This window comes from Nyctereutes procyonoides, unplaced genomic scaffold (assembly GCF_905146905.1).
Source record: "Nyctereutes procyonoides isolate TBG_1078 unplaced genomic scaffold, NYPRO_anot_genome, whole genome shotgun sequence".
Lineage (NCBI taxonomy): Eukaryota > Metazoa > Chordata > Mammalia > Carnivora > Canidae > Nyctereutes > Nyctereutes procyonoides.
This window is the reverse complement of record NW_026575052.1, coordinates 51,378,004-51,400,976: the sequence shown is the minus strand read 5'-3', so window position 1 is coordinate 51,400,976 and position 22,973 is coordinate 51,378,004. Positions and strand designations below refer to the sequence as shown.

General features: G+C 49.0%; 1 protein-coding gene across 3 annotated transcripts in view; it reads left to right on the top strand.

Annotated features, from left to right (window-relative positions):
• DIP2C (disco interacting protein 2 homolog C) overlaps positions 1-22,973 on the top strand; it is a 250,527-nt gene that overhangs the window by 90,645 nt on the left and 136,909 nt on the right. For 2 of the 3 annotated variants that reach the window (XM_055331972.1, XM_055331974.1), the window contains exons 3-4: positions 960-1,127; positions 8,739-8,849. In XM_055331972.1, coding sequence (XP_055187947.1) covers positions 960-1,127; positions 8,739-8,849 — 279 coding nt within the window. The remainder of the gene's footprint in view (positions 1-959; positions 1,128-8,738; positions 8,850-22,973) is intronic. The other variant, XM_055331973.1, reaches the window with a different exon arrangement.

Below are 22,973 nucleotides of genomic sequence, written 5' to 3'. Positions count from 1 at the left end.
ACGTGGTCCCAGAATGCGGTGGGTTCTTCCCTGCAGTGCACAGTGTGTCCTTCGAGCGTCTGCCGTCTGTGGGAGGAAGCACGTGCTGCCAGGGTGGGGTTCGAGCACTCAGCCCTGGTTGAAGCGCAGGTCAGCCGGGAGTGACGTTAACCTGCTGGGTGTTGGGACTGCCGTGCACCTGACCCCGGTCAGCAGCGGAGCAGGACGGCCCCCTTCCTCAGCTCCGTGGTTGCCACGTTGAAACATGTCGGCTCGGGTGCTCCTGGTGGAGACGTGACCCCGTCTGCCCCTCTGCTCTCCAGCCTGTGACACAGCCAGAGGGGCCGCTAGCTTGGCTGGGGCATTTCCCGCAGCGCACCCTCCAGGGAGCCGGCTCCGTGCGGAGGTCCTGTCGTTTGCAGCTCTGTTCTGGTTCTGCGTAGCTGATGTTTAAGGAAGTTCCATGAAGGTGGACCTGCGGCGCTGGCCTGACGCAGCGGGCGGCCGGGTCTCCCTGCTGGCTGCTGCATTCAGGGAACTGCAGCTGAGTCAGGTGTTTGGCTGGTGATAGCCATGCGTGGAGGGCTTTCAGGGCAGGTGCAGCCAGATGCCCCGACCGTCCTCTAGCAGGACCGCTGAGCCGATGGCGGTCTCCGTGGCCTGGCCTTGCCCTTCCTGTGGCGGGAAGCACTCTGCGTCTCGGGGGAGGGCCGCTGGGCAGACTGGAGGCTCCGGTCCCGGTAGGATCCTGATGTGTAGACAGAGGCAGGTCTGCGTGCTCCCGGGAGACGTTTTTGAGCCGCGGCGGCGCGGAGAACCTGGTTGACCGTGTTGGCGGGGCGTTGAGGGTGGCCTGTGTTGCGTGGCCCTTTGGTGTTCTTCGTGCCATTCTGCATGGGGTCGGCAGCTCTGCTCAGTGCTGTAACAAATCTAAAAAAAACTAAAGTTTGCATTAATTAGTTTTTTTCAACTTGTTACAGCAGCGAACGGAGCTGCCGTGGTCCGGTGTAGACTGCAGCACAGTGAAGGAGCCCCAGGACGAGCGCTGCACTCCGGCAACATCGGGGTGTGCGACATCCGAGACGCCGCGGTCAGAGAGCGGGCGGCCAGCACCGCGGGGAACCGGCCGCTGTTTTACTTTCGCTTCGGTGAGCGCACTCCCCTGAGAGAGACCCCCGGCGGGGCCTCGCGGGGCAGACCGTCCACCTGCCGCCGCCGCGGGCACCCCATGTGGGCACACGTCTGCCAGTCCTCCCGCAGCCCTGTGCTGGCGCCGGGGCCGCGGGGTCGGGCAGGGACGGGGGCTCCAGACTCTCAGGCCGCCTCTCGGTTGCAGCCCCCGGGCCCTCCGAGCCTTTCCTCTGAACGTGCGGTACGCGTGTTACGACCCCGATGGTGACGTTCCTGTTAAAGTGCTTGGCCCTCCACTCTCCTGTGTGTCCGGCCTCCGCCGGCCCCTGGGCCTGAGCTCCACGGGAGCGAGCCATCCTCTCTCCAGAGGGCGCCGTGCGGTTGGCGAACAGAAGAATGGGTAGAGCCATCCGTCCGACGCTCGATCGCCTCCGTTGGCCTCGTTCTCCGTGTAAGAAGCCCCCACGCGTGAGCTCCATGCATCTCCCGGTAGGACAAGAAAATGAGCATTTGTCAGCTTTAGGGTAACTTCACATTTTTATCTCAAACAAAAACCATTATTTGAAAATCACGAAGAAGTAAAGAGAGACGTTTGATGTTGCGCTGGCCTCGGGGTCTGGAAGCAGCGGCTGCTGGGGCTCTCCTGCGGGCCGGCTGCCAGCTGACCGGGAGCAGCAGGTGGTCGCAGGGTGGCGGGCTCGGGCGCTGGCGGGGGGTGCGCTTCCCGGCCCACGGAAGCCTGGCGTGGCCGGTGCAGACGTGGGGACGCGGCTCCAGGGGCCTGTGTGTCCCCCGGGAGGGGAAGGCAGGCGCCCCCATGGCTCCAGGTCCAGGAGCCCAGGCTCTGCTGTGAGTCTTTATTTCTGAGGAGTCGCCCACGTGAGTCTGTTCACTCTGTAGAGCTTGGGGACGCGGCCCGGGGAGCCGGAGTTCCAAGTCTGAGCATTTATCCCCTGTGTGCCCCGTCTGAGACGCTGGGATGGGGGCTCACAACAGGCACTCACGTATAGCCGGTCTCCTTATCCTGCCAGATGTGCTCCTATCAGGGCGTTTGTATTTTGTGAGCCTTTTTTTTTTTTTTAAAGTGGTTTTTGTCAGAAAACTAACACTCCTAGACTATTCTGCGTTCGGGACTGACGGTTCCGATTTAGGGTGGCTTGTGCGGGCGCATGAGTGCTGGGCCACAGTGGGGACTGCGGGTCTGTCCCCGGGAAGGTCTGAGCCCCTGCTGGGACTCCGGCAGCCCGGAGGGCACGGCGTCTTTGGGGAGCACGATGTCGAGAGCTTCCCTAAATCTAGATGACAAGAAGTGAGCCGGAAGCTAAAAGGAAAGAAGGGGTCAGAAAACCCGTCCAGAGAGTCATCTTAGAGGAGAAAATACTAGTTGAGACGTACCCGTCGGGGACCAGCCCTGTGTCTGTGATGTCCCGTTCGTCTCCAAACCCGATAAAGCTCAAAAAACAGAAAGCCGACCCCACTGTCGGCCTGCGTCTCCAGGCTTCCCTGAACAGCACAGTCGGCTTCCCTGACTGTGTCTCCGCGGTGACAAGGCTGTGGATGGGACGCAGTGGAACTCCAGCGTGACCACAAATACCGGCACTTCCTTCGCCGAGCGGGGTCGTCCTCTCTTGTCACACACGAATCAGCCAGACTCTACTTCCTGTGACCCGGTGCTCGTGTCTCGGGTGAGTCCTTTCTGGAAATCTCATCTACGCCTTGTCCCTGGCTTTTCCTTCAAGGCCGTGGCTCTGTGCTCAGGGACTTCCTGTGACTGCGTAGTTGCGGAGATATCAGTGAATTCCAGCCACGGGCCCGGAGGGCAAGAGAGCCGGCTTTCTTCTGCTCCCCAGGAGTTGGCCGTGGGATCCGTCGGAGGATGAGGGGCCTCGCTGCTCCTGAGGGACGCAGATAGCCCTGTGCAGAGCATGGCCGCGACGGCGTCCAAGGGCCGCTGTCCACTCCCGGGTGATGCAGGCTCCCGGCTGCAGGGCCTGCATGTTCTGCCCCCGCACCCAACCACTGCTCAGAGCCCAGCTCAGGGGTCGCTGCTGCAACGACCCCGGGAGTCCGCACGGGCTCCCTGGTCCCTCGCTTCACCATGATACTGGAATAATCACACAGTCACGTCTTCGACGGTTCCACCCCCACCCAACCCGGGGAGGAGGATGCTCTCCCATGCGTGTGGCAGGAAGCGTAGGCCTCTGACACCGCCCCGTGTCCTCCTGGCCACAGCTCCCCTGGGCGGTGGGGCGGGTGCCCGCATGCTGCTCAGCCCTGTGCAGTCCCCCGATGTCTCGGCAGACGGACAGTCGCGCTGCAGGCACCTCCTCTGAGCACGGCTTTGTCTTCATTTCTGATCTGGATGCTTTTAAAGGGTAAACGGTTCCCGCTGTTTCTGTACCTGGGAGGTTAAGGGACAGTCCGATTCAGGGCCTCGGCACATCCTCATCAGGTGGATCATGTGTTAGGATCCTCGATCCTGGATTTCAGCCCAGCAGCCTTGTGTCTGGTGCTCTAAGAACACACTGTCCCAACGTCACGTTTCCGGGGCGGGTGGTTTAGCACAGCCGCCTGATGCCCAGGGCCCATACTCCTGCTGGGTTTCCAGGCCTGTGAGGGCGTCTCCCACAAGGAGCTGACTTCAGAGCTTGTGAATCGTGCGCTTTTGGTGTCTAGGAAGATGAGGGACGTTCTCATGTCTGAGGACACAGCCGTAGCCGGGCCGCCGTGTGCCAGGGTCAGGGCGGGGGTGCGGGGGCCTCCTGGGCCGCACTGGCCGCTGTGCGCAGCCCCACCTGTGCCTCGGTGCAAATCGCGTCCAGATCGACTCGCTGTGGGACCTGAGCCCCCCTCAGCTGGAGGGGAACTGTGTCTGGGTGACACCGCCATGGTCGCCATCCTGGCCCATAATTCGCTGCTCTCGCTGCCGAACAAATGTGTCTTCTCGCAGCCAAGGGCTTGGTCACACGGAGTCGCTGTTGTGCGTCCTGGTGTTTCACTGGCTGGGCTCCTCCTCCCCCGTGTCCGTACCGGCGCCCGGAGTGTGAGTGGAGGCGGGAGCGCGATGTCGTGTGGGGGCCTGAGGCACGCAGAAGCCCTGCTCCTGACCGCGGGTGCCAGCTCCCGAGCTGCTCCCACCTGCTGAGCCAACACCGAGTGCTGGGTGTGTGAAGGCACCCTGCTGGCAGGGCCGTCTATGCATGTCCATAGAGCGAGTCCCTAATCCACCTGGAATGCAGACACAGGACTGCGGTCGGCACATCCGTACTGGGTTCCAGGAAGGACTTCTGCTGCGAGAGGCAGAGACCGAAGGCTCGGGCGGCGGTCGGGCAGGTGACCTCACCCCACTCCACGGAGCTGACGCTGGGCCAGTGTGGAGAGTCCCTTACTGCACGTGCAGCAACGGTGCTGCGGATTCCTGGCCGAGGCTCGACTGCGCTGCAGACGTAAGTGCTACTGTGAGGCTGTAATCGCTACAAGAGCAGCGGACGATCTGGAAACGGCTCCAGGTCCTGGAGCAGGATCCATGTGGGCAGAGTGGCTGGCGCTGGAGTCCACTGGGGGCAGGACCGGAGAGGCGTGGGTTCCAGCCAGGCCCAGGGAGGTCACCCACTCCCAGCGGGAGCTGACGTATCCGCCGAGGGATTTTTCCGGTCCACGCGGGCTCAGGGTAAGACTTGGATCCCATGTGCGTCTTTGCTCAGGTAGTCTTCCACAAACCCTTCATGGCTTCTTATGAAAGTTTGTCAAAAACCAAGACTTTTCCTGTATTTCGTTTGCCATCTGAGTGTTTCCTGGAACATTGGACATCCTGAGTGACCAGGTGTCGTCTATACTGCAGGTGTCGTGGCCTGAAGCCCGTGGTGTGTCTGAGCTACAGGGCCTGTGTGGCCGCATCCCTCGGTTCCTGTGAGGACAGTTTGGGTTCCGGGATCTGGTCTGGAAGTGGTGGATCGTGGAGGTTACAGAACTGGGTCAGGGTTTTCCTTCCTGAACTGGGTGTGGGTGGCTGGTGGTGGCTGGGTGGGGGGGGGGGGCAGGGGGACGGGGGCAGGGGCAGGGAGGGGGCCATGGGGAGGGGCACATGACCATCTGCCTGCCCAGCTGCCTTCCTCCCCAGTCCCTTTGCGGTTCTCGAGTGGACAGTCCTGCTGGGCCGTGTGACCTGGCACGTTGGGGGCCTCACGGGGTCCTGCACCTGCCGCGAGCATACCCCACCCCCGCCTGTGGGCAGGGCTCCCCCGTGGACCCTATGAGCCGACCAGTGACAGGCAGCCTCAGGTTGGAATCCGGGGCACACATAGCTGTCAGACACCTGGCGGCTGGTCTGGTCCCAGCAGCCTGGCCTGGGCAGGTCATTGGTGGGTGCGCATCTGGCTCTGAGACCACGCGCACTGGAGGGCTTGAAGGTGCCAGGTGGTGGCTACACCAGGATGCGGGGAGCTGCCCTCTGCCCCCAGCCTGTCCCTGAGCCCAGGGCGCCCGTCTCGGGGGGGAGGGGTGGCTCCCGCGAACATTCGAGGGCTCCTGGCGAGTGACCACCGTGTGGGTTGGGCACAGGCTCTCGCGTGCCAGGTGTGGGTGCTCATCCCTCGGTGACCCACTGAGTTGGGGTCTGCGGTGTGTCCGGGGTGACCCTGCCCCCCGAGACCCTCACCTCCCCGCGTGGTCTCTGGGGCCCACAGCTTTCCCCAGAGCAGGTTTTGCCTGGGGTGCGAGCGTGGCCGTCAGTGCGTTCCGGGGGCGAGTTGCATCCTTGCGCCACCTTGGGCTGCAGGAAGACCCTTGGTCTCTTCCGTGGGTCCCCTGTGCTGACGAGGTGGAAACTCTAACCTGCAGTTGGTGCACGTTTGGTGGTTTTTTCTCATCGGAACGTTCTTTAGGCTGCTTCAGGTTCCAGTCACGGTGACGGGAGATGAATGGCAGAAATGTGCTCGCTGACGTGGTGGGTTCTCCAGATGCCCCGTGGCTGGTGAGCTGTTGGAGCTGTTCTTTTGTTCCATCAGCTCGTTTCTCTGAAAGCTGCTGTCCGCCGTGTTCCCGGCCTCAGCGGGTGGGGTTCCGCGGGGGTTCCACGGACGGCCCAGGGGTGGGCTGCGGGCCCAGGTTGACGGAGCTCGGGCACTTTGCGTGTGCAGCAGGTGGGTCTGACCTCGGCACGTGGGGGTGCACGCTTCGCTCTTCCCGGAACTGCGTGATGCATCTGTGAGCAGATGAAGCGTAACCCTGTGGGACCAGAGAGTGGCAGCCGCGGGGACTCGTCCTGTGATCTGCGGGGTCGATGACGGGGGAGCCCAGCATCACAGGCAGCACTGCTTTCACGGGTGTCATAGCGGGGGCCAGCAGGCTCAGTGTCTAGGAAGCAGGAGACCCCGTCTCCCTCACTCCTCGGAGGTGTTCGTTCTCTGGAGCAGCAGGCCTGAGAGTTCCTGGATTTGGGGTTCTAGGCAGTCCTGCAGCCAGACCCTGGATCCCAGCGGACGCCCTGGACGGCGAGATGAGCGAGAAGAGCTCCGGCCCTGCGTGATGGATGCTTCTCGGGATCACAGGACAGGTGGCCAGAGGTCTGTGCGGGAAAGACGGCTGCGCTCGGGTAGACCTGCGGGGGTGGGTCGGGCGAGGACCCTGCGAGGGAGGGAGACACCGGCTTGTAGCTCCTTTGGTGGAAGTAAGGAGGAAACCGCCAAAGTTCACAGACGAGAAAAGAAACAAATATGAACAGATTTTTCCTGAGTTATGTACCATCAGGATGATGTTTAACAAAATTAAAAAGGATGACGTTTAACTTCTCAGCAACGGACGTGAGGAGCAACGAACGCAAGTAACTTTCAAATACACGTATTCACACATTTTCAAGATTTCAAATTCACACATGATTTTGCTTAGATGTGTAGGCAAAATCAAGTCCCGGGAGGAAGGGACCTCTGTGGAGGGTACGCGGCCGGTGTGGACCAGCCAGCCCGAATTAGGGCGGGGGCTACCCACCAGGAGGGTCTCGAGGGAAGAAGACACCGAACTGAAAGGCTGTCCCCAGATAGTCGGGATTGCTCACAGGGGAGGAAGTGTTGGACGGGGTGTTCCTTTCTGGTGGAATGTTCTGAAGGAAAGAGCAAGAGGTCCACTGAAAACCACATGATGGAATCAGAAGATACCGATCGATGTTAACTAGGGAATAATCAAGTCTAAGCAGAGGGAATTCACGGCACACTAGCGACTATGGATCCCAATGGTCGTGTGTTGTCTGAAGATAGCAACTGGGCGATCGTCAACTCATGTTTATAAACAGGAACATAAATGCCAAGTGGCCACCACTCTTCATCATGACGTCATAGCGCTCCTTGAGTTCATCAGTTCTGTGTGTCTGTTCAATGAAAATAGAGGCATAGTGGGTTTTTGTTGTTGTTGTTGTTGTTGTTAAGAGATCGTTTGCAGACTGTCACTGGACCGGGTTAGGCAGCTGAACGGCTGCGTCATCAAGACGTCTGATGGCGTGTCAGTGGAGCGCGCACAGGAGCTCGCCAAGTGACTGTGGCCCGGTTATCTTCCACACGATTCTAGTGCAGTTCGCCAAATGCAGTTAACCTGCAGTCAGTTAACCTCACCCATCATGAACCACAAACAGGCCAGGGCGCCTGGCCAGCTCCATCGGTAGAGCCATGACTGTTGATCTCCAGGTCACGGGTTCGAGCCTCATGTTGGGCGTGCAGCCTACTTAAAAAAAAAAAAAAAGGTGCAGAAATCACCAGCACGAGACAAACACTGGGTCCCTGGTACAGTTAACCCTCAAGGAGCCATCACAGGAAACCAGGGACTGACGGGTTTGTTAAAACAGCGCCGGCCTGCTCTCTCCTCCATGTGTTGCTGGCCCTGTTCTGAGGGCGCAGCAGTCACTGCCTGATGCCCGGAGCTCGGAATCCCTCTGCTTTTGCGCGAGCTTAGTTTTATCGACATTGTGCTCTTGCTGCTCCAGATCCGCGGTGCAGTAGGTATGATCACCAGATTGAGGTCAGCTTTTGACAACTACCCATCAAATCATTTTTATCTGACCGTCTTATCCCGTCCGGTAATTCGTCAAAGCCTTTTTGAACTAAAAACTTTTCAGTTATTTCACATCAAAGGGAGTAAGATTTCAGAATTAGAAATTTCGAGTGAACAAAGATGAACAATTTATGTTCAGTCCTGGTTCCCTGAATTGTATTGTTAAGATATCCAATGGAATTAAATGTCAAGGTTTCTTTAATGATCAACAGAATTTTAAATTCCCTCGAGAATTAATGTGACTCTTCCTCTAGTTTATCGTGTGAAGGACATTGTGACTTGGTTGTTTGCGCTCCATTTTTGTCATCCGTGTTCTCCCTGTTGGTGACATAAGGCAGCCTGTGCTGGTGTCTCTAACGGCTGTAGTGTCGGGGCGTGAGTCTTCCCTTGCCCGGAATGCTTCTCCCTTCGCCGTCCGTGTCCGTGATGTCCCCCGGCCCAGCCCGAGCCCTCATGTGCTCCAGCTCCTCGTGTGCTGCAGCAGGCGTGCAGGGGCTCAGGGCCCGGTCCCCCCAGATGCCTCAACCAAGTGTGTTAGCTCTGGCCGCCAAGTAAAGCCTTACCTTATTCTGCTGTTTCCCTCAACCCAGGGGTGGACCAAGCTTTGCCTCCCGAGCGCCGGGCTCCCGTCACTCCTGCTTCTTCCACTCGCTATCACCGCCGAAGGTCCTCAGGGTCACGAGATGAGCGCTATCGGTCAGGTAAGGCCAAGTCCCCTAGTTGGTGACGGTGATATGGGTGGGCGGGCGTATGTGTGCAGCAGCTGTGGGCAAGAGGCAGGACGGGGTGCGTCTGAATGTCCTTTGGTTGGTTGTGGGATCACAGGTGATGACCTCTGCCTCCTGAACAAATATACCCCCAGGGGACACGTCCAAACTCAGTAAGCAGTAACTCTTTTCACGTTTTTTTTTTTTTGTTTTGTTTTTTTTTTATTTATGATAGTCACAGAGAGAGAGAGAGAGAGAGAGAGAGAGAGAGAGAGAGGTAGAGGGAGAAGCAGGCTCCATGCACCGGGAGCCCGACGTGGGATTCGATCCGGGGTCTCCAGGATCGCGCCCTGGGCCAAAGGCAGGGGCTAAACCACTGCGCCACCCAGGGATCCCTCTTTTCACGTTTTTAAAGATAATGTCCACTCTTTAAAATTTCATAACCGCGAACAGTGGTTCCTCTCATGAGCCCAGTTTTGCTTTTTTTTAGGTGTTACTATCTAGCAGTTTGGTTTTACTTTGCATCATCCTGGTTGCTGATATAATTTTCTTTCCTTCTCTTTTAACTCCAGGATTTCTGTTTCCTCAAGTAGTTTTCAAAAAAAGAAAATCCTTAAACTTTCGTATGTTCTCTTTTTCCTTTGTGTTTTATGGTGCTTTGTACGAGAATGCTGTCTTGGTGATTCTGTTGTGTTGCAGCCGTCTCCTGGGTTTGGCTGGCTTAAATTTCTTTCGTTAATTTTGTTCCAATAATTTCCTTCATCAGAAAATTTGTTTGGTGATTAATATTTTAGTTATTCTGAGAGATTTTTTTCCCCCCAGCACCTGCATTAAAACTGCTTTTTCCTGCTTCCCTAACTACAGTTGCTAAAGAAAATTCTCAGTAAGTGTTGTTACTGGGACCTCAGTTTTGGGTGGATGTGGATTGCTGACAATGACAAGAGATAACCCTGGTATTTCACTTCAGGTTTTGCAGAGCACTTTCACAGGTACTATCTCACTTGGTTTTTACAACAAACAGGTGCAGTACTTGCTGCTCCTTCACGTTGCAGAGGAGGAAGCCGGGGCTGTGTGATGAGGTGGCCCAGGCAGTTCACAGCAGGGCTGGGGGTCAACCAGGCCCTTGGTTCTCTTTCATGGCTCCTTCCACTAGTGGGGGTGATGAGCCCCATCCCCCACCCTTTCCTGCAAGGAGCCGTTTGCCTCATTTCCTGGCTGGCCTCTGGCCAAGGAGGTGGGAAGGGGCAGGGCGGGCCCTATGGCATCAGGGTCATCGTCCTGGAGTAAGAGTGGGCTCGAAAGGCAGTGAAGGCCCAGCGCTGCCGCTCTGCCCTCCACCCCCTCAGATGCTTCAATGTGGGGTCGGTGGGGATGGAGTGAGGCAGGAGCTTGTTCTCAGCTACACCTTCTATTTCCAGAGGTGCTTGAACTCCCAGCACGTGTCAGGAGCCCACCCCCGTTCGGGTGTCCGAGGCACCTCTCAGATGGTTAGCTGGGTGGAGGCACACTCACGTGTGCTGTCACCTTACCATGAAATGCTTCAGTTCCCTCACTTGTCTTGACACCACCATCTTAGTGTTTTATGTATGTATGCAGCTAGTCACACATACAGTTGACACAAGCATAGACACACGTGAAGGTATGTAGTCACACATACAGTAGACACGTGCTTAGAGACAAGTAGTATAGACACATATAGTAGACACACGGGTGCTGACACGCAGATGGATACATACAAAGTCACATGTAGTAGACATACATGCACACACAGTGTAGACAGGTACACAGACACACATGTATACACATATCGATGTATACACAGCCCCCACACAGGAGACACATATGTGGACAAACAGACACACACGTAAGTACAAACAGAGGCAGACATGTTGGCCCAGAGACATGTAAGTACACACATAGGCACACCTGTGGACACATGGAGACCTAGATACATAGACCTGTGTAGACATGCAGACACAGAACACAGACACACGTAGGTAGTCGTGCACGTGGAGATACACATGTGGATACCGACCCACACATGTAGATGTGCAAATACATGTGGATACACATTTACTATCATCACTATCTTCAGTTCTCACGGAAACTAGTCAGGTGTTCTTTTTTCCATTTTATAGATGAGGAGCTGCAAGGGCAGGGAGTGTGTAGTGGTTAATGGTGATATGGCGGGTACCAGCTGAATACAGTGCAGATCTAGCTCTGTCTGCCTCTATTGGCTGACTTCTTACCACACAGGAGATTGAAACGCATGCCTCATTCTAAGCTCAGACATTCTGTGTTAAATTTTTTTAAGATTTAGATGGGAATTAAGACCTGGCCCAGTCTGTTTCCTGCGTGACCACTCTTTCCTAATGACGAGGGATGAGGCTGATAAACCCGATGTTTCCTGGCCTTGGCTAAGGCTATTCTTCAAGTCCTCCTGGCTGTTTTAGGACACAGGCCAGGAGTTGGTTGCCTCACTGCTTTCTTTTCCAATAGAAGTCTGAGAAGTGACAAAGTAGGAAATGGTGGAGGCGTAGATGTGGGAGGGATGAGGGTGGAGCGTGGTGGTGAAGGAGCACCGCCCTCTTTGAAGAGAACCACACCTGTCTTGGTCCAGCGCACCTGGAGCCCTACTTCACAGTCTCTGTTCACATCACATAGCATCCTCATGAGGTGGCGGATGCGGGATGCCTGCTACACTTTGTGTCTGTCCTTTCCAGCTAGAATCCCAGACGTGGGGGTGAGTCTGGAACTCTGCCTGCTTTGGGTGAAGGAGCTTATGGTCCACAGGAAGAGCCAGAGCAGCGACCCAGACATGGGCTTGCTGGTGACACTCCTCTTCTCCGTGTTCCAGTAGTTTCTACTGCTCTCAGAGTACAGTTCGCATCTGCCACGTCTGTGATCTGGCTTCCCATCACGCTGTGGTCTTGTCTTTCGTCTCCTTTCTGTAGCCATGTTGGCTTCCTGGATGTTTGTCAAGCACCTAATTGCTATAGGGCCTTTACGCTCTCTGCTCCTGCTGCCTAGAATGTTCTTCCCTTGGATACACACACTGCTTGTTACCTTTCCATCAGGTCTCTGCTCAAGGGTTATTGTTGTTGTGAGCCTTCTCTGACCACCCAGTTAAAGCGTTATGACACGGTGTCATCTCGCACAATCCCTGCCCTCCCCTCCTGATGCGCGTGTGTCCATCGCAGTCATCGCCTCTGACACTGTCAGTCATCCGTCCTCCTGCCTGCCTACCCGTCATTGTCTGTGCATCTGCCTATCAGTCTCTACTTCTCTGCCTGCCTGTCTACCATGGGAACATGAGGCTCACAAAGACGAAGATCGTTTTTTGTTCATTCATGGATGACAAGCACCTAAAATAGTGCCTAGTTAATATTTTTGGAAGGAAAGAAGGTGAAGAAGCCTAGCACAGTTGGGAAAAAGCAAGAAATTAGGATGGGCCAGATTTTAAGGTTTGTTGTGTGCTGTGCTTGGGAACTTAGGCTTTATCCTGAAGATGACAGGGTACCACTCGAAGATTTTAGGACATTTAGGATTTAGGGGGGACTTGGGTAGGGTTATGGCATATGAATTACACACAGAGGAATTAGAAAGACCCTGAGATTGATGCACATTTAGAAGATGAGTGTGTCAGTGAGATGACATCTGTTGAGAAGGTAATAGCAACAGGACCTTGAGGGTGAGTCAGCGTGGGGGTGTATGAGTGCGGGGATGTGTGCTGACTCCTGCATGCAGAGGCCGTGCGGCTGCACAGGTGATCGTCTCTGGTTCTGCACTAGAGGACTGAGGTTTCCATCGTAGGGTAGTGCTGTTGGAAATGGCCCTGCACCTTCACTTACTGTGTAGAGAATACTGTGTAAATGTTACTGCATACAGACTGTTTTAATTTCTAAAAATTCATACTCCTCTCACCTTGAATAAATAATGACTGCTTGATTTACGTGGAGAAACCTATCCAGAGGACCTTTGCATGTGCTTTTGAAGCTCAGTGGGGCTCTCATTTTCTTGGACCAACATGGGTGCCTCTCCTGTGTCTCGTGGCGGCCACCCAGAAAGAGAGCTAGTGAGGACCTGGGGGTCATTGTTAGGCTCATCTGATGGTCTCACCACCTTATTCTCTGCTATTTCCTCTTGTTAAAATAAGCTAATCCTGAGTTTTCATAATTTAGATATTTCAGTAATGTATTGTGAGTTGCACTTTCACTGTATGTTCACAAATTCTTTTTAAAAATGTGGAATGAAGTCTGAAGAGCTTATTCTGGCTGATTGCTAGTGTCCAGGTGTCAGGATTTTCTGGTTTGTGTTTTCCTGAGCCAGCATGGAAGACTTAAGATACTCAAAAGTTTTGTGGCCCTCAGGAGATTTTGCTTTCTGGAATTCTTAGACCACTCAACTTGTAGTAGAAGTACTTTGGATGCTTCACTGACCAAATTATATCAACCAAGAAGTAATTCTATTATCTCTTAGATAATTGCCCTAATTAACAATCAATCCAGTCAACCATATAGCCTCAAATTTAATCTCTCTTGGCTATACTTTTCCATTTCATTTTCAAACCCATGGCCTTACATTGTAATGAACTCCTACTAGAATTCTTTATAATAGTGTGTACCTCTCCTCTTTTTAAATAACTTTATTTGGAAACTAAAATTTGATTTGGAAAGTGAATTAATGAAGAGGCATTTCCTAAGTACCTAGAAAATACCAAACTCTGTATTGGGCACTTTATTACTTTTACTTGATAAGTCTAAATTAGAAGTTAAAGGAATTCTAGCTGTTTTTTAATACCCCCTTCTCCCCAACCAGAAGCCCTAGGAAAGAACACTTTGGGATTTGTGTTGTTTCTATTCACACCAGGACCAACTATAAAGAAGAACGTTCAAATAAACATGCAGCATACGGTTTCCTGAAAAGCTTAAAACTGCTGGTTTTTCTCTTTGTGAACTGACAAATAGCTTTAGAAAGCACCTCTCCGTTTTGTATGTGTCACAGGCCAGAGCGGCTGTCCTCCCCAGGGCCCGGCGCGCACTTCAGGCCGAATGGCATGGAGCCCAGGTTCCTTCCTGGACAGCAGACCAGACAGGCTCCAGGGACCCAGGGGGACCCCGAGACCCTCCAGGGATGTCTGTGAGGTCAAACTATTTCTGGAATGACACTGACACCTGATTTGTTGTGTCCACACTCACCTTCTCAGGAAGGTACATGGATTTTTTCAGGGCTGCTGGATATGGTGATACTGCGTTCTGACTGTGCAGATGATGATTGAGAAGTCTTGCATCTCAAAGTTTTTCAGTTTCCTTCTCATACAGTAAATATCAAGGCATAGCCCTATAAACAAAAGCTTTTTAATGTTTTCAGTTTAATGTTTCAGTTTAATGTTTTCAGTTTAAAGTGTCCTTTTGGGTCATTCAAGAACCACTCCTTGTGACTTATAAAAATTAAGTTGTTCTTTAAAAGTGGAAAGGAGATCACTACAAGCTTCTACATGCGAGCCCACCCCTCAGGGTGGTTTTGTGCTGATGACAGTTTAGAGTCCGATGTGTGGCAGTGCTCACTTGCTGACCGTAGGGGCTGGTAGCCTGGTATCCATTCAACACACGTGCAGTTTTGTGAACCGAGCATTTGCTATTTACTGTAGGTGTTCAACACACGTGCAGTTTTGTGAACCGAGCATTTGCTATTTACTGTAGGTGAGACACAAATACGGAAGATACTGTGTTTGCTTCCAACAAGTGTATTTACCCTGTAGTCAGTTTTTCCTTGACATTAAAGTTTAATTTCCTACATTGAGAAGGTTTATCTTTCTCCAGTCAATTTAAATTCACTGATTTTAATATGCTTCCTGACTCTGCAATCTGATTAACTCTGAACTAAATCTTTTTCATTGTTTCGTATAAATCAGAAATAACCTATTTTGTTACAGTAGAGTAAGAGAAGAATGCACTAAATCAGACTGCCTACTCAGCTGAATATTTCCAGTGAAGGACAGGCTTATCTGTAGTTGCAGTGTCCATTGTGGTAGCCCAGTACACACATGGGGCCTTTTAAATTTAAGTTAAATTTAAAATTCTGGTTTTTTGCTTCTCTAGCCACATTTAAGACAAATGGTGGGCAGGGCAGGTGTGCAAAGTTGCTATGGCAGAAAGTTTTATCCCACTGAGCTCTCTAAAACCAAGGCTGTGGGAGACTTGGAAGGAAGATGGAAGATGCATTTGAAGATAGACTATAAAGTCCTATTTGTTTAAAACTAACGAAAATGAACTCAATCTTGGTATCTGTGCCTAGTCATTTAAACAGAAAATGAGATCATATTTGCATGTTGAAAATGTCGGTGTATAGCAGGTAGTGTGGGATAGATTGTTGGATTGGGGTGGGTTGCTGGCTGAAAGCAGGGACACATTAAGAGGCCTTTTCAGGTGAAAAAATAGACAAAATTTGTGATGTGCACCGAGGTGGTACTTAGAAATGGATGGCCTAGGGCCGCCTGGGTGGCTCAGCAGTTGGATGTCTGCCTTTGGCTCGGGGCATGATCCTGGGGTCCCGAAACTGAGTCCCACATCGGGCTTCCTGTGTGGAGCCTGCTTCTCCCACTGCCTGTGTCTCTGCTTCTCTGTGTTTCTCATGAATAAATAAATAAAATAAAATAAAATAAATTGATAGCCTAAAATATTTACAGTAGATAGTGATTCTGCAAACTAAAGAAATAAAGATTAAATTTAGGAAGTTGGAAAAGGAAAATTGAGTAAGTCTGCAGGAGGGAGAAATGAGAAAGAGTAAAACAGAGTAGAGGAGATCGTCTTGGCTTCATGCCAGCATGCAGTAGATGCATGGACTTTTGTCACATGGATCCTCACAAGAAAGAAACTTAAAAATGGAAAACCAGCCACCCTTCTTTGATCCATCAGTGAACTGAAGTCATTGGGAAAAATCACTGTGCCAAAACGGGGGTGGGTGATCTCAGTGGGGGAGGTAGGTGTCCTAGAAAAAATGTAAAGGCAGTGCTGGAAACCGAGACACCATAACAAATAACAAATGGGTTCATTGGTGGACTGAAGGCAGTGGCGTCAGAAATTCAGATCTACGTAAAGAAAGCTGGAATGTTAGAGAAGGATTACACAAAGACAAAAGAAAATCTGTTGTTTTTATCATTCTTAATTGCTCTTAGCAATTAAAGTTTGTTCAGAGTCATAATAGGAACAATGTTTTGAGTGATTATAGCATATGCATTAGTGAAATGAACGGCAGGAGTGTAATTGAGGGCAGGAGATAGGAATTGAGTATGCTTTGTTATGAAGCATCTGTACCATCCTTGAAGTGCTGGAATGCTACTTGGATTATTAATAAATGCATACTGTGAACTTAAGGACAACCACTTGTAAAAGTAAAAAATGAAGTATAATTGATATGAGGAGTAAAGAGAGAGAAAAAGATACAATACTCAATTTAAACTAGAATATGCAGAAAAAAGTAGAAGACAAAGAACAAGTGCAATCAATAGATAACTAACATGTTAAATAGTAATCGAAACATACAAATCACTTTAACTGTTACTGATGTAAATGCACTGGTTACACTATCAGAGTGGACAAAAAACACAAGCCACTGTATGTGGTCTATTGTCTTGAGAGACACAGATTAAAGGTGAAGTGATGGAGAAAAATATACCATGCTAACACTCATTTTTTAAAAAGCTAGAGTAGCTACATTAATTTTTTATGGAGCAGACTCAAGAGCAAGAAAAATTACCAGGGATTATATATGATAAAGGGGTTGATTCTTTTAGAAAGACATAATTCTTAATGTGCACTTGCCTAACAAAATATCACAATACCCGAGACAAGACAATAAATCTACAGACCTAAATAGATAAATCCACAGTTACAGTGGCACTTCAGCATCTGTCTATCAGTGATGGACAGATTCAGTAGGTAGCAAATCAGTTAAGGATATGGTTGAAATGAAGATTTAATTGATGGCATAAGGTATTTGATGCCATAACAGCAGAAAACACATCCCCAGGCTCACACAGTACAGTCTCCAAAATAGACTACGTTCTGGGCCATAAAACACTCTTAAACTGAAAGGAATAGGAATAAAAATATGCTCTCAGCCACAGTGGAATTAACGTAAAAATCTGTGACCGATGACTGGAGAAGTCACACACACTTGGAGAATAGACAGCATGCTTCTGAATAACACATGGATCAAAGAAGCCTGAGAAATATATAAAATATTTTGAACTAAAAGGAGAAAATACCAGTGATCAGTATTTGTGAAATGTGGCAAATTAATGCTTACAAGCAAATATGCAGAATCCAGTGTTAGAATATCTAAAATCTGTAAGCTTCAACCTTAGGAAAAGAGCAGAGTAAATACGAAGAAGAAAAATAATATAACTTAAGCAAAAAAATAAATAAATAAATTTAAAAGAAGAAATCAGAAAATCAAAGGTGCCAAAAACTGGCTCTTTGGAAAGATCAATAGAAGTGATAAATTTCTGACCAGGTTAATTAAAAAAGAGAGAGAAGATAAAAATCCTAATACCAGAAATGAAAACCTGACCTTCACTACTTATCCTGTAGACCATAAAAGGACAGTAAAAGAATATTGCAAACAGCACTGTGTCCACAAATTTGATTATGTAGATGAAGTGGACCCAGGCCTTGAAACACACAACCTGTCAACAGGCACACCAGAAGAAGTAGACAATCTGAGTAAGGCTATGTCTTTTCAAAAAATGAATCAATAATAACTTTCCAAAACAAAACACCAGGCCCTGATGGGCTACTAGTGAATTCTACCAAACATTTAAAGTGGACATTCTGCTTCTCTCTATATTCTGTTCCTGGAGATAAAAGGAAGAGAGAGTGCATTGTTTGAGACTGGTGTTAACCTGATAGCAAAACTAGACAAAAGCATCACATTTGGGAAAACTATAGGCTACTATCTCTCTTGAACATAGATTTTAAAAATTCCTCAACAATATAGTAAATCAAATGCAATATTGTATAAAAATTGTATACCATGACCAAGTGAAATTTATTCCAGGTATGCAAGGCCGGTTTAACATTCAAGAATCAGTTAACAGGGATCCCTGGGTGGTGCAGCGGTTTGGCGCCTGCCTTTGGCCCAGGGCGCGATCCTGGAGACCCGGGATCGAATCCCACGTCGGGCTCCCGGTGCATGGAGCCTGCTTCTTCCTCTGCCTATGTCTCTGCCTCTCTCTCTTTCTCTCTCTGTGACTATCATAAATAAATAAAAATTAAAAAAAAAATTAAGAATCAGTTAACATAGTTCATCACATCAGGAAACTAAAGATGACAACTCCTATGACCCTATCAATAGATAAAAGAAAAAGCATTTGACAAAATCTAACACCCATTCATTATTAAAGTGTCAGCAAATTGGGAATACAGGAGAACTTCCTCAATTTGATTAAGAACATCTAAAAAAAAAACTTGCCATATTTAGTGATGAGAAACCAAATGATAAACCACCAAAATGAGGAGCAAGGCAACAAAGACCCCTCTTACCAGATCCTTTTTCACATTGCACTGGAAATCCTAGCTAATGCAATAGGACTATAAAAGGAAATCAGAAGTATATATATTGATAAGGATGAATTAAAACTCTATTCACAGATGATGTGATTGTCTATGTAGAAAATCCCAAGAATAAAAAAATCTGGAATGCATGATTATAACAAAGTTGCAGGATAGAAGGTTAACATACAAAAACCATCACTTTATTATACTCCAGCAACAAACAATTGGAATTCGAAATTCAGCACCACCAAAATGAAATACTTTGAACTAAAAAAAAAAATCTATAAGCCCTATATGAGGAAAATGATAAAAGTGTTAAACCATAAGAACTAAATAAATGGAGTTTGCATGTACACGGATAAGACTCCATATTGTCAAGATGTCAGTTCTTCACAATTTGATCTACAGATTGAACACAATCCCAGCCAAAATTCCAGCAAATTATTTTGTGAATATCAAGTCAGTTGTAAAGTGTATGTGGAAAGGTGAAGACCCCAGAGAGCCAACACAGTAAAGAACAAAGTTGAGGACTGATACTATTCAACTTCAAGACTTACTATAAAGTCAGTGGTGATATAGACAGATGTTGATGAAATAATACGGATTAATGTATCATAGTAGACAGCCCAGAAATAGACCCACACAAATATAGTCAATATTTGATCAGCAAAGGCAATTTAGTGGAGAAATGATAGTTCTTTCAACATATAGCACTGGAATAACAATGTAGACACATATCTTAAACCTTTCACAAAAATTAACTCAAAATGCATCATAGACCTGGGACACCTGGTGGCTCAGTCAGTTAAGCATCCAACTCTTGATTTCAAGCCGGCTCTGGGCTCTGTGCTCAGTGCAGTGTCTGCTTGTCCCTCTGTTCCTCTCTTCTCTTGCTCATTTTCCAAATAAAATCTTTCAAAAAATGTATCATAGACCCAAATGTAACCCAAAAACTGTAAAATTCCCAGAAGATAACATAGGTGAAAATACAGGTGATCTTGGGTTTGGTGATGACTTTTTAGGTACAAAAAGCATACTCTATGAAAGAAAAAATATTGATAAGCTTAGCTTCATTAAAATTAGAAATTTCTGGGGATCCCTGGGTGGCTCAGCGGTTTAGCGCCTGCCTTTGGCCCAGGGCGCGATCCTGGAGTCCCGGAATCGAGTCCCGCGTCGGGCTCCTGGCATAGAACCTGCTTCTCCCTCCTCCTGTGTCTCTGCCTCTCTCTCTCTCTCTCTCTCTGTCTCTCTCTCTCTCTATCATAAATAAATAATCTTTTTAAAAAATTAGAAATTTCTGCTCTGCTTTTAAAAGGCAGAATGAAAAGGGTAAAGCACAGACCAGAAAAAAATCTTTGCAAAACACAGTTCTGATTTTTAAAAAAATCAAAAAACTAGTATCCAGGATATAAAAAAAACCTCCAAAGACCAGAGTAAGGAATTAACCCATTAAGAAGTGAGCAAAAGATCTGAACTGACACCTTAACCAAAGAAGGTATTCAGATGGCAAATACATGAGGAGGAGATGTTAAACATCATGTCAATAATAATAACTATTATTATAAATTATATTTATAAATTATTAGCAAAAATCCAGGAGTCTGACAACATCAAATACAGGCGAGGATGTAGAGCTACAGGAACCATCCGTCACTCTGGTGGAGATGCAGACTAGTGCAGCCATTTAGGAAGACAGTTTGGGAGTTTCTTACAAAATAAAACCTACTGGTACCATGTGAGCCAGCAGTGTGTTCCTTGGTATTCACCCACATGAACTGGAAATAATGTATTTGTACAAAAATTTGCACATGAATGTGTATACTAGTTTTATTCATAATTGCCAAAACTTAGAAGCACCAAGGCATCCTTTAATGAATGGGTAGACATATTGTGATCATCCAAGCATGGAATACTATTTAGTGCTAAAAAGAAATTAACTATCAAGTGTTAAAAAGCAGGAAGGAATTTTAAATCCATATGACAAAGTATAAGAAGCCAATTTGATGAGTCTCCATACCGTATGACCTGAAACACATGACGTTCTGGAAAAGATAGAAATATGGAGTTGATAAAAACGATGAGCAGTTGCCAGGTGCTCAGGGGAAGGGAAGCATGAATAGGTGAAGCAAGCAATTTTTAGGGCAGTGAATCTATTCAATAGGACACTGTGATCATATGTACATGTCATTATGCATATGTGAGAACCTGTAGGATGTACAGCACCAAGACTGAGCTCCAGTGGGAGCTATGGACTTCACTTAATCCTGTAACAGCATTGCCTCATCAGTGGAACTACACTAAGGTAACATGTCAGTATGGGGAGAAGAGTGTGTGGTGGGGATGTAATGAGGAGCACGCTGCACTTCCCACTCAATTTTCTATAAATCTAAATTTGTCCTAAAAATAAAAACCTAGTAATTTAAAAAAATGAAATAGAAATGAGGATGATAAAGTTTAGAAGATCAAGAAAGATCAAAATTATTTTTGGAAGATATTGGTAACATAGAAAAACCTGCAGTCAGAATGATGAAAGAAAGAAGTAAATGACACAAGGAATTAAAAATGGGACACGTTACTATAGATACATCAGAGGGAAAAAGAATAGTGTGAATAGCCACATGGCAGTAAAGTTGAAAACTTAATTAAATGGACACATTCCTAATATAAAAGCTTCAGAAGAAATGGAAACCTCGAGTAGTCCTATGAGCACTGACTAAGAGGAAGCAGTAGCTAGAAACCTTTCCACAAAAATATTGCAGGCTCAGGTGTGACACCCAACCTTCAAGCAATTAGTGTCTGATTCTGTACGTTTTCAAAAGTAGACAAGCGGCCCTCTCTGGTTCATTCTGGGACAGGAGCCTGTGTCAGTGATGGACACGGACGGTGTTGAGAAGGGAGATTTGCAGGATGTCATCTACCTAGAGACTCCGGAGAAATCTCTAGATTATTGGAAATAATGAGGGTTGAGCATAATGGCTCAATATAACTTAAACAAAAATCCTGTGTATACATGTCAACAGACATGACAATAACTGAAAATGTGGTAGGTACAGTAGATTTTAAAATGTTAAAATTTAAGGACATTTTCAATCCCGTTGACTATTTCTGTGGTTTCCTGGTAATCTTACTATTTTCTTTAAAAAATTTTCCCAGTAAATAATGTTCCCTAAACTAAAACAGGAAGATCCCCAGCAACTTACAAAGAACCTAATGAAAATTGAAACGGAAGATGTGCAAGACTTCGCGGTGCTAAATATAAAACCATAGATGGAAGTGTTTGAAGGTGGCCACTTGCTCTGTACCAGGCACCGTTTTAACGCTTATGTGGCTCGTGTGACCTACGGCCCGATTCCAGAGCCTCAGAGCCTCACTTCATACCAGCAAGGCCACTGGCCTTTGTTTCTCTGATGAACTTTTGGTGTTTTTCCTGGGTAGTTTATAGCTGATGTAAAACTTTATCTCTCGTGTCGTTCACTGCGGACAAAAGCCTTCGTTAAACATGGGATGAGTTTATGATGGAAAAAAAGGCTCACTTAGGGCCAGAGCAGAGCCTGGCACAGAGAAGGCATTCGGTACGTGTTCATTTAGTGTCTGAATGGTGACATTGTTCATCCTTCGTTGGAAGTAATTCCACGGGGAAGAGAGCGAGTGGTGACCCGTGAGAGGCCCCATGGGTGATGTCCGGGGCCCAACCCGAGCCCCTCTGCTCTGTGCTCCTGGACCGCAGGTCCACTGAGGCCGTGGTGGGGACAGATGAGGACCACGTGTCTGGGGATGGCCCTCCCGCTGTCCCAGTGGCCTCCCACCCCGTGTCCTTCCACTCTTCATCTCCACCCGCTGCCCATGCCTTGGCCTCCGGTGTGTGCTCTACCTGAACCACTGCCCGGAGAGAGACATGCACGGCCGGCGCTGGGCGGAGGCCAGGGTGTCAGCAGCAGTGGTCGCTGTGCAGCAGAGCTGGCCCTGGGCCCCTGGTGCAGGTGGCGTCTGCAGCACGAGGCTGTTCCCTCTCAGGCTGACGTGGGTCCTGAGCAGCAGCAGGTCCAGGGAAGGAAGTACCCGGCAAGTGTCTGCATTTCCATGGCCAGGCTCCGCCCTGGGCCTCGCGTCCTGGCTAGTCCTTCATCCCCACGGCCCCGCTGTGTGTGGGACTCTCCTCATTCCTTTTTTCCACCTAAAGAAACTGAGGCCCGAGCTTGCAGAGAGGAGCTGGGATTTACAGCCGGGCAGTGGTCTCTGCGGCCACGGCCTCACCTGCCCCCGCTGCTGTGCGCTGAGTGGACGTCCTTGCAGACACTTTCTAATTTCTAATTTCAGTTATTGAGTTCTTCATCTCTGGCCGGTTCATTTTTTATTGTCTATTTCTTTTCTGAGAGTCGGAGTCCTCCATTCCTTTTTCAAGGCCAGTGAGTATCTTTACAATCACTGCTCAGTATTCCTTAGCAGGCATATGGCTCATCTCCATTTCATTAAGCTCTTTTGCTGTGAATTTATCCTGTTTTTTCATTTGGGACATATTTCTCGTCTCACTGTGTCTCACCCTCTGTATCTGTTTTCATTT